At 42.6% G+C, this 15,410-nt stretch overlaps 1 protein-coding gene and 1 pseudogene across 1 annotated transcript; both read left to right on the forward strand.

The window, feature by feature from the left end:
* Positions 1 to 579: 579 nt before the first annotated feature.
* On the forward strand, positions 580 to 5,364 carry LOC140724628 (E3 ubiquitin-protein ligase SIAH1-like; annotated as a pseudogene).
* Positions 5,365 to 5,392: 28 nt separating this feature from the next.
* LOC140724629 (extracellular calcium-sensing receptor-like) lies at positions 5,393 to 13,207 on the forward strand (the record flags this gene model as incomplete). The annotated part of the gene is made up of 5 exons (XM_073039052.1): positions 5,393 to 5,674; positions 7,848 to 8,681; positions 10,968 to 11,195; positions 12,089 to 12,212; positions 12,306 to 13,207. Coding segments are annotated over 5 exons (2,370 nt in total), but the record flags the coding sequence as incomplete, so codon positions are not given.
* Positions 13,208 to 15,410: the final 2,203 nt, after the last annotated feature.

Raw genomic sequence — 15,410 nt, forward strand, 5'->3', positions numbered from 1 at the left:
TATCGATCGGCAATCATCCTATGGCGATCTGCTGATCTGTGCAGGGTACTCCGTGTGTACTCCCAAAACATGCGGCACTGATCGAATTGGGCCTGAACAGACGGCACTGCAATCTCCTCTTCTTGCGCGGGGAACAGTGGGGGTTGCGACCCAAGGAAGCACTCAAACGGAGACCTTCCGATGGCAGTACTAACCAGAGAGTTGTGAGTGTACTCAACTCCAGGTAGACGGGTTGCTGGTTGTTATACAACGTAGCGTCTTCTCCACGTCCTGGTTGATCCGTTCCGTTTGCCCGTTCGTCTGTGTGTGGAAGCCGGATGACAGGCTGACCGGGGCACCTAAAGCTTGACAGAAGGCCTTCCATACCTGCGAGATGAATTGGGGACCTCGATCGGAGACGATGTCCGCGGAGGTTCTGTGGAGGCGGAAGACATGGCGGACGAGAAGTCTGCGGTTTCCTGAGCAGAAAGAAGTTTAGGGAGAGCTACAAAGTGCACTTTCTTGGAGAACCGGTCTACCACGGTGAGCACGGTGGTGTTTCCCTGTGAAGGGGGAAGACAGGTGACGGAATCTAGGGCGATGTGCGACCAACGAAGACCAGCGACAGGGAGGGGACGAAGGACTCCCGCAGGTAACGGTGGGAGGCTTTTCCATGGGCACAGACACAACATGCAGAGACATAGGAACAGGTATCCGGCTCCATGGAAGGCCAGCAAAAGTGCCTTTTCATGAGAGACAGTGTCCGATGACTACCGGGGTGGCAGGCGTAATGAGATGTGTGCCCCCACCGGAAAACCTGAGATCTGACGGAATTAGGCACAAAAAGGCGATCGGCGGGTCCATTGCCGGGGTCAGGGTCATCCAGTTAAGCTTCCTGTACTATGGACTAAATCTCCCAAGTGAATGTTGCCACCACACAGGATGGTGGGAGGAAAGTCTCTGGGGTCCTCCTTGGAGTTGTATTGGCGGGAGAGCGCGTCCGGCTTTCCGTTCTTGGATACTGGACGGTATGTGATGGAAAACTTGAACCGTCCAAAAAAATAATTCCAACGGGCCTGCAGGGAGTTCAAACGTTTGGCGTTGTGAATATATACCAGGTTCTTACGATCAGTCCAAACAATAAACGGGTGTTCTGCCCCCTCCAGCTATTGCTTCCACTCCTCCAATGCTAGCTTGACGCCAGTAGTTCCCGTTTCCCCACGTCGTAATTCCGCTCGGCGGGGAATAGTCGGCTAGAAAAGAAGGCACAGGAATGAAACTTTCCGTCCGGACATGATCGTCGGGACAGGACTGCCCCTACCCCGGATTCGACTGTAATCCCTGATAAATAGGCGATAAAAACCGCTATTTGTAAATCCCAAAAACCGCTGAAGTTGCTTGTGGGCCATTCTTCCACCGCCCAGATCTTCTCGAGATCTACCCTCACCTGCCCGCTCTCGATGGTGTAGCCCAGGAAGCTGACCGAAGGGACGTGGAACTCACATTTCTCCGCCTTCACAAAAATCTTGCTATCCCACAGTCTCTGGAGGACGAGGCGGACATGGTGAATGTGTTTCTCGGGGCTGATAGAAAATATCAAGATATCATCTAGGTAGATGAACACAAAGTGATTATTAAAGGCCCTCAGCACATCAGTGATTAGGGCTTGAAAAACGGCGGCGGTTGTTTTCTCTCTGGACAAAAGGCGCCGAGCCGAGTGGGAGCCGATTAGGGTGCGTACCTGCTCTGCGTGGTTAGGGCGATTGACAGGGCATTCCTAAAAATAAGGTGCAATTTCTCTTTGCCTTGTGGTGCAGAAAGAAGTCGTCAGACTGCCACAGTACTCCCGACAGATCCATCAACGTGTATCCCCACACCTGCATTGACATGAACCACAGCTTCCAATAGTGATTTAGCAAGTCTTTTTGAGTGTCCAGCTTGCTTTGACTATCTGCTCCCACCAATTCTTCTGTGCTAGAGTGGCCACCTTGTCTGCTGCAAATGTCGTCCTAAGCTCACATGCTGTTTCATCGGCAGGGGCCCTTTGAGCTCCATTCGTAACTTGACCATGGAAAATATGGCTAACTCTATAATGTTTCCCTGTACGTATGCCTCTTCAGGTTGTGAAATAACACTACCACATACAGAGAAAGCAGACCATTATGAACTCTATGAGATCAGACCATACCCGTGTCCTTGCCCTGGTGCCTCCTGTAAATGGCAGGTTTCATTGGATGCTGGAATGCCACTCCTGATGCATCAACACAAGTCAATTACAAGCTTGCAGGGTGAGGTAATAGTTTTCCTGGCCATAGACATAAAACTTCCAAGTATAGTATGTTGGGTTATGATGCAGCAGCGTTTTGGCTTGCATTTTATGTTGGTCTTGAAAAATCAAGAGAAGTACGATGGCCGCCAGCAGTTTTTTTTTGCCATAGTACAGTTAATTGGAACACGGAAAAAAGCTGAAACCTTTGCTTACAGACTTGGGCTGAATGGCCACAGACGGCGATTGACTTGGGAAACAACTCCTCGATCGATTCACCAGGGCATTGCCATAGAATTACGAATAGTGACTGCCTAGTTTTCCACAGTAGCATTGCACAGTTCTTTGCAGAAAATTCCTCCATCACTTCAGATCGGTTACAACCCCCAAGCAATTCTAATTTAAACTCTCTCTAATAGTCTTAACTGTCATGGTCCGGTCTGGCAACCCCCCATCTTGCTATTACCTCCTTAATGGGGCCTTAATCCCCTCGTCTGATTAGGAGCTGGGAGCTAGGAGCACACCATCAAAGGTCATACATTGTATCGGAAGGACAAGCAGAAAGGCAGAGGCAGTAGTGTGGCTCTGTTGATAAAGGTTATAATTACATATTTATAAAGAGGTGACATAGTGTCAGAGAATGTTGAATCTTTATGGGTGGAGTTAAGAAACTGAAAGGGTAAAAATACAGTATAGTATAGTGTATAGGCATCCAAATATAGCCAAAATATGGGGTAGAGATTGTAAAGGGAATTGGAAACGGCGTGTAATAAGGGTGGTGACACAATTGTAATGGCGGGCATTAATTTGGAAGGGGTTTGGGAAAATGAGGATAGTGTTTGATCGCAAGAGAGGGAATTTGTTGTATGCCTACTTTTTAGATCAGCTTGTGCTTGAGCCTACTCGGGGAAGTTCTATCTTAGATTGGATGTTTTACAATATGCCATAGCTTATGAGGGAACTTAATGTAAAGGAACCCTTTTTGGAGGCAGTGATAATAAGATGATTGAATCGATACTGCAATTCGAGAGGAAGAACCGTAAGTAACATGTATCAGTATTGTAATAGAATAAAGGAAATTACAGAGTCATGAGAGAGGAGCTTGCCAAGGTCTACTGGAGGAGAGTATTGGCGGGGCTGACGGCAGTGCTGAGATGGCTGAAGTTTCTGCGAATAGTTGATAAAGCGCAGGATAGCTATGTCCCATAGTGAAAGAAGTTCACAAAGGACAGCGGTAAGTAAAAACGCAAAAAAAACAGCTTAAACCAATTGTGCAGACTTTTATATAAATGGGGAGAAGTTTCAGAGGGACTTAGGAGTCCTCGTGCAAAATTCTCGGAAGGTTAATTTACAGGTTGTGTTTGTGGTAAAGAGGGCAAAAGCATTGTTGTCATTTATTTCAAGCGGAATATAATGTAAGAGCAAAGAGATCTTGCTGAGGCTTTATAAGACACTAGGCAGGCCGCACTTGCAGTATTGTCAATAGTTTTGGCCCCATACCTCAGAAAGGGTGCGCTGTGATTGGAGATAGTTCAGAGGAGGTTCACGAGCATGATTCCTGGAATGGAGGGGTTAGCATATGAGGACCACGCCCAACATGCTGGAGGAACTCAGCAGGATGTGCAGCATCCGTGGAAACGAAGTCTACGTTTCGGGCCGAGACGCTTCGTCAGGATGTCGGTCCCAAACGCTGACTGTTCGTTTCCACGGATGCTGCCCGACCTGCTGAGTTCCTCCAGCGTGTTGTACGTGTTGCTTTGACCCCGGCATCCGCAGAGTATTTTGTGTTAACATATGAGGGCCACTTGGCAGTTTTGGCCCTGCACTCACTGGAATTTAATAGAAGGTGGGGAGATCTAATTAAGACCTGTCGAATGTTGAATATCTAGATAATGTGAATGTGTAGAGGGGGCTTTCTGTGGTGGGGGTTTCTAGACTTAGGGGGCACGGTCTTAAACATGAGAGCGGACCCTTTAGGACAGAGGTAAGGAATTATATTTTTAATAGCTAAAGAGTAGTAGACCTCTGGAATGCTTTGGTCTAGACTGAGGTGGAGGCCATGTCCGTGCGAATATGTTAGGCCGAAGATTATCGTTTTCTGATTTGTTAGTGCATCGAAGGATATGGCGAGAATTCAGGTGTATGGGGTTGAGTGTGATCTGGGCTCAACCATGATGTGATGGCGGAACTGGCTTGATGTGCTGAATGGCCAATTGTACCTCTATGTCTTATGGTCTTATTTGTGAAAGTAAATACCAAAGTGATCACTTGAAACTGCCTGGTTAATCTTGGATTTGTTTAAGTCCACAGTGTTAATAAAGAATTATCGTTATTAGACAAAGTCATTATTTGATGCGTTCAATTGTTGGGTATATTTAATCTGCCGCTCTGCATTTATCTTCCAGTTTAGATGATGTCGTTTTAATTAGCACATTGTATATATCGCAATTTCGTAAAATTAGTTATACTCATTTGAGACGTTGATTAATTTCTTGCAGGTATTGTTCCCTGCTGTGGGTATCCTCTTGTGTATTAAACTGAGTCATCGTATGACAAATATATAGGAATACAAGCTGCAGTATTCAGTCAGTAGTCGCTACTTCATTACTGCAATGTTTCATTTTCTGTTCGGAGTCCTGGTAGGGTCATCTTTTACACTGGGTTTAGATACGCTAAGTTGCAGGCTTCGAGAAAGAATCCAGCTCCCCAACATATCTAAAGATGGGGACGTTGTACTAGGAGGGATGTTCAGTGTGCACTTTCGCAGTATCCAGCAGATAAATTTATTTACCAACCGAACAGAAGAAACCCGATGTAAAAGGTCAGTTCATTTTTGGTGTGACCGATCAGTGGTTAAGCTTTATTGTTTCAATTTCGAAGGTGTGATGATTTTTTGCTGAACTTGTTTTTGTCATATTGAATGGTATACGATTTAAATACACATAGTTGTGTCTCTAGTTGCTCTGCGGAATATTGGTAGGAAGGAGAACTGTGTGGCTACTATCCTATTACTGTACTATGAACAATATCATTGAAATGAATATTTCAAGGAAAACAGAAGCATCTTCTCTGACTACATCGCGGTAAATATAACAAACCAACTCCAACTCCAATGCTAATCTTTGGTTGATTTTCAGTTTTAATTTACTAGGATTCCGCATGTTGCAGACAATGATATTTACAATTGAAGAAATAAACAGAGATGAGAAACTCCTCCCGAACATCACACTAGGCTACAGGATTCACGATGACTGCAACTCCCCCGATATTTCAACAAAGGTTGTATTGGCTCTGGTGAATGGTCAGGAGGAAACATACGTTAAGCAAGTGTGTGACGGGCCTCTGAATATCCCTGGGATCGTTGGTGGCGCTGGGTCTTCGGTGTCCATGGCCATTGCGAGGACTGCCGGACCTTTCAGAATACCGCTGGTGAGAATTGTTTAAAAATAATTGTAGTCAGGAGAAGTAAACTCAAATGTATCCTGAATGATACCGATCTTAATTTTTATTACTAACCACCTTGTGGTGTTTGCACTTATTTTATTCGAATTACCGTCAGTGGCCAATTTATGTACCTAATATACATAGCAAAGTATGACAGTGCATATTCGTGGTCTTCTGCTGTTGTTAGACTTGTGCTTTCAGAGATGCACTTTAATACATAACTGTTGAAACGCGTAGTTATTTGCTTAACTTTTCCCTTCCTACCTGCAAACCAGACCTTTCTACTCTGACATGTCCAATTATCAGGCAGTTTCGCCCAATATACTGCCGCTCACTGGATGTATTTTGCTTTTCGGACCATTCTTTGTAAAGTGCAGAGCCTGTTGTGCGGGGAAATACCAGCCAATCGGCAGGGAAATCTTAAATATATCTTTTGCCTTGCATTTTCTCAGGAAGACAAACACAGGGTCGATAGTGGTGCGGCAAAGTGGCAACCACTTTATGGATCGTAAACAGAGTGTAGAGAAGAAGGGTGTTTCTGTCCTGAAGGAAAATCGTGTGGATTAATCCCCAGCGCCTAGCAGACGTTCCCTCGGACCCTGTGCGGGAGGGGAGAGTGTACTAGTAAAGACATTTAAATCGTGCTTAACGACAGAAGAGGTACCAGAGGACAGGAGGCTAGTTAATGTTGTTCCGCTGTTTATGAAAGGCTCTAAACATAAACCAGGAAATTATAGGCCGTTGTGTCTGACAACAGTTGTGGAAAAGTTGTTGAAAAGTATTATAGAGGACCGGAAATTTAAGTATTTGGATAGACATGGAGTGATTAAGGATAGTCAGAATGGCTTCGTGCGTGGTAGGTCCTGTCTGATGAATCGTGTGGAGTTTTTCGAGGAAGATACCAGGAAAGCGTATGAAGAGAAATCTGTGGATGTTGGTTACCTGAACATTTGTCAACCATTTGACAAGGTCGCTCATGGGAGGTAGATCAAGAAGGTTCAGTTGCCCGACATTCAAGATGACGTAGTAAACTGGATTAGACATTGAGACCTATGACTATTGGAGTGCCATAGTGATCTGCGCGGGGTCTGCTGTTGTCTGTTATCTGTAACAATGAGCTGAATAATAATGTAAACAACTCAATCAGCAAATTTGCGGATAAAACCAAGATCTGGGATGTAGTGAGTAGCAAGGAAGGCCATCAGTTGGATCTGCATAAAGTGGAAACATGGGCTGAAGACTGACGGATGGAATTTAATGCAGAAGTGTAACGTGTTGCATTTCTGATCATAGTGAACATTACAGTATTGAAAAGTGTGTAGAACAAGGGGTTTTGGGAATTCTTTGAAAGCGGCGTCATAGTTAGAGAGGTTGGTAAAGAAACCTTCTGGGATATTGGCCTTCAAAGATCAAAGTATTGAGTGGAGAATATGCGATGGTTTGTAGGAGTTGTATAGGATGTTGCCGAGGACTAATTTGGAGTATTGTGTGCACTTTTCTTCACTTACCTGCAGTAAGGATACACAGAGATGTGGAGATGTACACATAAGGTTTGATGAGTACAGAGAAAATTTACCTGGGTGAATCCGGGTATGCTTCAAGGAAAGAAGGAATTGGTTGTGGCCTTATTTCATCGAACATAGAGAATAGAGGTACTCAAAATTACGAGTAGAATATGCAACTGTGGTTGGCTGCGACCTCAATCACAGGTCACGTGTTAATGTTGGAAGTTGAAAGGTTTAAAGGGAACAGCAGGGGAAACGTCTTCACTCAAGAGCATCGTCAGAGTGTGGATGAACTGCCAACGCAAGCGTTGGCTTCGAGCGGAATTTGAACGTTTAAGCGAAGTTTGGGTAGGTGCATGGATGGTAGGGGAAGGTAGGGTTACTGTCACGGTGCAGTTCGACAGTAGTAGGCAGTTTAAGTGCTTTCGGAATGGACTAGGTAGGACGAAGGGCATGTGTATGTCGAATACTTTACCATAATTCTATGTCTGTATGTTTTTGTACAGAAGGTTCTTGCCGCATTATTGGCTAATTAGATGTTTGCATTAGAGAGCGGGTGTACTTAAAATAGTGACCGCTGAAAGCAAAGTGAAATATTTTAACTGTCAAAACTCGCACATTAACTTAAAGACCAACTGTCTAATTTAATGCAGGTCAGTTACCTTTCAACGTGTGTCTGTCTCAGCGACAGGAACGAATATCCAACTTTTCATCGAACTATTCCAAGTGACGAGCATCAGTCCAAGGCGCTGGCACATGTGGTTCAGAGGTTTGGATGGACTTGGATTGGAACAATTAACAGCGACGATGACTATGGCAATTCGGGGATGAGAGCATTTGTAGAAGCTACTCATGAGTTTGGGGTTTGCATTGCCTTTTCCGAATCATTTCACAGAACGGACCCGGCAGAGAAGATCACCAGGATAGTGCAAGTGATCAAAAAAGCTACCACAAAGGTCGTGGTAGCCTTTGCTTCACTTGGGGAAATGCGCATTTTATTTGAGGAGGTTCTACGACAAAACCTCAGTGGCGTGCAGTGGGTGGGTAGCGAGGGTTGGATTACAGCGGACTTCGTAAATGTAGATAGAGGGCGGCACTTCTCTGCCGCAGCAATCGGGACTGCACTGCCTGCGGTAGAAGTTTCAGGGATGAGAGACTTCCTGCTCACAGTCCATCCTTCTAGATTTCCCGGTAATTCATTGGTAAGGGAGTTCTGGGAAACCACCTTCAAGTGTACTCTAAGTTTGGAAAACCAGACGGACGCAGTCAGTTCATTTGGCCCTCTCACGTTGTGTAGCGGAAGTGAGAGTTTGTATCAAATCAACAACGCGTATACCGACATGACCTTGGACGGGAACTCTTATAATGTATATAAAGCGGTGTACGCTTTTGCTCATGCGCTTCATGACATGTTTTCATGTGAAAGAGGAAAAGGGCCATTCGTGAACAACACATGTGCACGATTTTCAACCTTTCAACCATGGCAGGTATGGAACCGATACCATTACACTTCATCCATTTTAAGACATCTTTCTTTATTTTGCAATTTATTTTTCTTTAATTGAAATTCAGCATCATACAAACATTTCCATAAAGTGTATTTCAGATACTGTATGTCTAATCATATATTAATGTTTGCCACAAATCTCCATACAGTATTTATCTGAGGTATACATTTATAGAAAAGAAAGAAAAAGAAAGAACAAAGTAAAGGAAAACTATATACAAGTAGGTAGTGATAATTTTTTAAAAAGAATATAATCATTGATTTGTGAGAATAAAATCAGTCTATGCAGAGTTATGTAGTTAAAGCATTTTTTCCCAGTCTGAATCAAATTATTTCAATTTATCATTGACAGATGCTGTTATCTTCTCTATTTTGTAAATGTCCTTTGTAATTCCCGTCCTTGTGTTTAAAGATGGGCTCTCCTGTGATAACCACTTCCTGGTAAGGGTAATTTTGCAAGCCACCAGCAGTATATTCATTAAATATTTATTTCTTTTCAACCATTCTTGAGATATATACCCAAAATATATGGTCTTACTTTCTAAGGGTATTCACACTTAAAAATGTCTTGTAGGGCATTGACTATCCCACTTCAATAGTCTTTGTTAACGGGGATATTTCAGAAAATATGGTAATGGTTTGCATTTTGATTTCCACAATTTCTCCAGCAAACAGGGAGGTTACTATCATAATGAGATTTCTGTGAGGGTGTAATAAAATATTTTATCAGGTCATTCCACCCAAACTCCCTCCATTTCTGTGAATTGGTACACTTCCATTGATGCCTCCATATTATTGTCCATTCTTCCTCAGATATAGTTATCCCTACTCCCTTCTCCCATTTTGTTTTAATGTATGAAGTCGAGTGTGTTTTAAGATTTGACGGACCCTTAAACACGCTTGAAATGATTCTACTACCATTATCTGAATTATATGCTTTTCTAAATAGTTCTATCTAACATGTACTTGCCTCGGTTAAATTTTTCACCCTCCTATTAGCATAATGTCGCATCTGCAAATACCGGTAAAAGCCGAATGCCGATATATTGAAGGGAAGATACCTTTTATCCCCATACAGGCAATTTTGGCTGATAACAACACAGAAAGTTAAATAAATACTACTGATAACATGGATGAAATGGACTCTTAAAATATGGAAAACTACTATAAACGAATATAAACTAGAGAGAAATATGGTAATTCTTAAATAGTGTGCATATGACTGTGATTTTACGCCGAATAACCTGGATGCTAGATTTAAGGTCTGGACAGCTAAAGGAACAGTAGTTCTTTCCATATCATGAAAGAAGGAACAATGTTCAGTTTTGAAATGCTTAAAGAGAAACCCTTATTAAGACATCTTTCAATATAGGTTATGCATTTTGGACATTCATACCAGGATATTACTTAAACAGTGAATGGCAAGGCAATTGCGAGTGTTGTAGAATAGAGAGATATTAACATGCACTTTCGCATATAGTGGCTGCGCTTGTCAACAGGACGGTGAAGCAGCCTTTAGGCATGTTGGCATTGATTAGTTATGAATGGTATCTAGGAGCCGGTCAACTATTATGTAGTTATCTAACTTATTGGTGACGTCGCAGATATTGTCTTCTTTCCGGTTTGCTCTGCCCTCTAAAGTAAAGTTTCTTTTAAAGCTGGAGTCCGTACGGAACTCTCTCTGTGTGTGTGTGTGTGTGTGTGTGTGTGTGTGTGTGTGTGTGTGTGTGTGTGTGTGTGTGTGTGTGTGTGTGTGTGTGTGTGTGTGTGTGTGTGTGTGTGTGTGTGTGTGTGTGTGTGTGTGTGTGTGTGTGTGTGTGTAGTTAAGACGCAATGCATTGGTCCTTTGTCAAGGACTGTGATATCTTGCCTGAGGTTAAAATGGGGAAAAAAATTAATGACAAGTGACCGACAAATAGTTTGCATAGAGGGTAGTGAGTAACTGGGATAAGTTGACTGAGGAAGTGTTCGAGGCAGATGAAATGGCAAGATCTAAGCAGCTTTTTCAGAGTTACATGGATGGAGAGTCCTGCTATAAATATGGGACGAACGCAGGTACCTCGGACTAGCAGGGTGAGTGTTATGATTAGCATGGCATTTTGGATCGTAGACAGTTTGTCTGTGTTGCATCACTCGGTCATTCTCAGTAGAAACAAACTTGCTAATTCATGTCACAGATATGGTTATTTGGTGATAGTTTTTTTAAAGACAATATCGTTTCTTCTCGATAATAACCGTTAGAAATTCTCTTGAAATTTATTTTTAGCTCCTCTATTACATGAAATCAATTTACTTCATAACGCAAGTTGGGGAGAAGGTGCATTTTGATGAAAAAGGAAATCCAACAGCCGCTTATGACATTGTAAACTGGCAAATGAATTCGGACGGTAGCCTGGAAGTTCGGAAAGTTGGATATTACAATGGATCAGCGCCTCCGGGTGAAGAACTTGAGTTGAACACACGTCACATTGTCTGGAGCGGTGGTAAGCGTGAGGTATGGTTACTTATTAAAAGCGGCCAATTTAGTTAACTGTTAAATCTTAATTATCCATGTTATAATGGATAGTATAACGAATAAAAATAATGCTATCAAAACAATAAAGGGGCTGGGAGTCTATTTGAAACTCGTCACCACGTTGATCAGGTGGATTAAATTCCAGCGAAGCGTCAATATAATGACATTAAATGTATTTGGTAAAACTTTAAACTATTTTTACTTACTTCAAACTTAAATTGCACAAGCTTGCAAGAAATAGTTACTCAAGTTACAGATCTAGGTTGATACTGAAAAGAAAGCGAGGAATTCTTTTTCCCTAATTGGCTCTCTCGCCACACCTTCCGTCTTCCTTTGCAGTTATTGGTACCTGAACATCTGGTTGTGGGCAACAGTGGTGCTTTCCAACTTTGTGATGCCACGAACCAGTGGATCATTTAGACTCGGGGAGGATGTGAAACCCCTGAATGGTACAGATTGGCGACACCGACTCAGACACACAAATTGCTGTCCATCAGATCGGCCATAATTGGATCCTCTCTCTTTCTCAGCTCTCAGTTCTATCTTGCACTGGCTAACATTTGACATCCTTCTTCTAATAATAGTAAAGTAGCCGTGAACAGATAAAATATTTTCTGAAAATAATATACACGAACACGGAAAAGCTTGGGAATTTTCTACGGAGTTTCCTTTGAATTAGAAAACAGGTTGATCATTTGCAACATAAGACTGTTACACAATTACGAGCTTCTTTACACAGAATTTTAATGAAAAAAAGTACAAATCCATATTGCTACCCCAGTCTGGGTCACAGAGGAGCTCCACTCAGTAGCAGGGCAACTGACCCCATTCGAAATAGGAAATAAAATATTACCTGTGTTCCTTTCTTTAAGATTCCCCGGGCAGTGTGCTCTGAAAGTTGTTCCCCTGGAACAAGAAAAGCGGCCAGGAAAGGACAACCTATCTGTTGTTTCGATTGCACTTCCTGTGCGGATGGAGAAATTAGTAACACTTCTGGTGAGCGGTAATATATGTTGGAGTATGGCAATTGCACTAATTTTCTTAACACATCTTTCTCAACCTTGTAATGACGGAATTTGTTTTTATTAGACTCTACAGAATGCATCAAGTGTCCTCCGATGTTTTGGCCCAACGAACGGAAAGATCAATGCATCCCAAAGAATATAGAGTATTTGTCTTTTAACGAAATCCTGGGCATTGTATTAATGATTATCTCTCTGGTAGGAGTGTGCATATCTGGTCTCACAGCGGGTATCTTCTTTCGACATCGAGACACACCTCTGGTTAAAGCTAACAATTCTGAGCTGAGTTTCCTCCTTCTATTTGCGTTAAGCTGCTGTTTCTTGTGCTCGGTCACATTTATTGGCAAACCGTCAGTATGGTCTTGTGTATTACGCCGCACAGCATTTGGTGTCTCGTTTGTTCTGTGTATCTCATGTGTTCTGGTTAAAACGATCCTGGTGCTGACGGCATTTAAGGCAAATCATCCCAGCAATAACTGGATGAAATGGTTTGGTCCCAGACAACAGAGGATAAGTGTCTTCGTCCTGGCGGCCGTGCAATGTTTAATATGTGTGCTTTGGCTGCTCAGTGAGCCTCCTTTCCCAGTGATCAACCTCAAGTATTACCGCGAGACGATAATTTTAGAATGTGACACAGGATCATCTGCAGCCTTCTACTCGGCGTCGGGATATATCGCCCTGTTATCGTGTATCTGTTTTGTCTTGGCCTTTCTTGCACGGAAGCTGCCAGATAACTTTAACGAGGCAAAATGTATAACGTTCAGCATGCTCATCTTTTGTGCGGTTTGGGTCACTTTTATTCCGGCCTCTGTGAGTTCTCCTGGGAAATACACGGTGGCGGTTGAAGTGTTTGCCATCCTGGCCTCCAGTTTTGGATTGTTGTTTTGCATTTTTGCACCGAAGTGTTTTATTATCGTAATCTTTCCGGAAAAAAACACGAAGAAGTACATTATGGGTAAAGTAGGATGAGCGGAAAGTTTAAAAGATATACATCAATATGTCTTGTGGTTTGATAACGCGTTTATGATTGCAACAATTGACTCTGAATTTAATGACGCGTTTACTTACAGTTGGAAATAAGTAGTTTACAATGAATACAATTTTGCACAGGATACAATCAATTTCTTCGCGAGAGTTAGTGACAATTTTAATCAATAAACGATTTAGTGTGCCACTGTTTTGATTTGTATGTTCATGTATTCCGTTTCAAGACAACAACAATCGTGTCCGAGTATTGAATGCACCAGTTCTCTGCCTGGTCAAGATCAGTAACACATGTCTCAACTAGGATCTTTTGGTGATGTATGTAGCCTCTGTAAGCTTCCCCTTTCTCCACCATAGATGATATTATGCTGTTACAGAACTTTTCTTGATCTGCTTTGCTCCAAGGAGCTGAATTCCATCTTCGCCAATCTAAACTTGTCACTGAAATCCGTCACGCCTAGAATTGCTTTAGTAAATATCTATCAGACGAATTTAGATCAACAGATAAAACGCTGGATGAAGTGATGAAATCGAACTGATCTGGGAGAGAAATGTACAGTTGTGTCGCTTCAGCTACTAACCAAAAAGACGGAAGGAAGATAGCCTGTGTGAGAGTACAAGAAAGGGATCAAGGGAAGGATTAACAAGATTCACGCGTGAAAGGCAGGTGGAATTGTGGAGAGTGAGAATGGTGTCAGAGGCTGGGAGGAGTAAAGTGGGAGGTTTAACGGGAAGAGTATGATGGAATCTATCAGGATAAAATGCTGAAGCATGGAATAAATGAAGGGAAGGTAGGAGGGAAAGGGAACTGGGAATGATGAGGCTGGTGTGTGGATGGATAGATTGGACGCGTGGAAAGAGTGATGGCAATGGGAGCCCGGAGTATCATGGCGATACAGGGACAGGACAAAACGTGATCTATTTAGCTGGAGCAGTCAGTTTTAATGCTTAATCCGGCCTTCGTGAGCCCTCCCGGGAAATAGGAGTGAAGTATTTTCCTTCCGGGACTCGGGATTTGGATTTCTGCTTTGTAATTTTGCACCGAAGTGTTTTATTATCGTAATCACTCTGGACGAAATCACAAAGCGACAGATTATGACTAATCATAAACACGAGAAAGTCTGCAGATGCTGGAAATCCAAAGCACCACAGAGAATATGCTGAAAGAATTCTGCCGCATGCTCCAACTTTTCGATTCCTAACTTTGTCTGAGGTCTTACCAACACTTACCTCTACTGCCTCTCTCCTAACTGTTCTGGCGCTCTTGGTTCCCATACCCCTGCAACTCTAGTTTAAACCCCACCGTGCAGCATTGCAAACCGTCCCGCCAGGATAATAGACCTCCTCCAGTTCAAGTGCAAACCGTCTGTTCTGTACAGGCCCCACCTTCCTCGGGATATCCATAAACTACACTCAATATTTGTGAAATTCCTATAAAATATGATAAAGCTTGCGTACTATAATCATTATCTATCAACAAACGAAAATGAACCAAACCGGCATTTTCGAAATAAACAAGAGGGACTCTCTCGGTCTACTTTATAGTTGTCTTCCTCTAAACCTGCCCTCTAATTACTAAATTTGACGAAAATAGGTTATCGAATCAATTGTAGCTCGACACACTCAAAGACATACATATCAGTATTACAGTGCATTACATAGGGATTAATGAGGCATGAAATAAGTGTTGACTAGTATTCATTGGGAACGAACACTGGCAAGAATGACAGCAGGATAGCAATGGCTGGAATTTATGGAAGCAACTCGGAAGGAAAAGGATGTATACATCCCAAAGAGAAAAATATAGTCTAAAGGCCAAATGACACAACCATGGCTAACAAGGGAATTCCAAGCGAACATTAAAAGAGAGGCTTTGCAGGTCACGCCTTACGAGCTTAATAAAATACTTTGAGGATTTAACAAAACATGCCGATTAATGTAGAACAGTGGATGTAGTGTATATGGATTTCAGTAAGGCATTTGATAAGTTTTCCTATGAAAATATTCACAAATTAAGGAGGCATGGGATCCACTTGGACTTTGCTATGTGGTTCCAGAATCAGCTTGTCCACAGAAGGGAAAGCGTCGTTTATAGATGGTTCATATTCTGCAAGTAAGACAGAGACCAGCAGTGTTCTGCAGGATCTGTTTTGGAACCGCTGCTCTTTGTGCTTCTTATCCTGACCAG

This window comes from Hemitrygon akajei, chromosome 3 (genome assembly GCF_048418815.1).
Source record: "Hemitrygon akajei chromosome 3, sHemAka1.3, whole genome shotgun sequence".
Classification (NCBI taxonomy): domain Eukaryota; kingdom Metazoa; phylum Chordata; class Chondrichthyes; order Myliobatiformes; family Dasyatidae; genus Hemitrygon; species Hemitrygon akajei.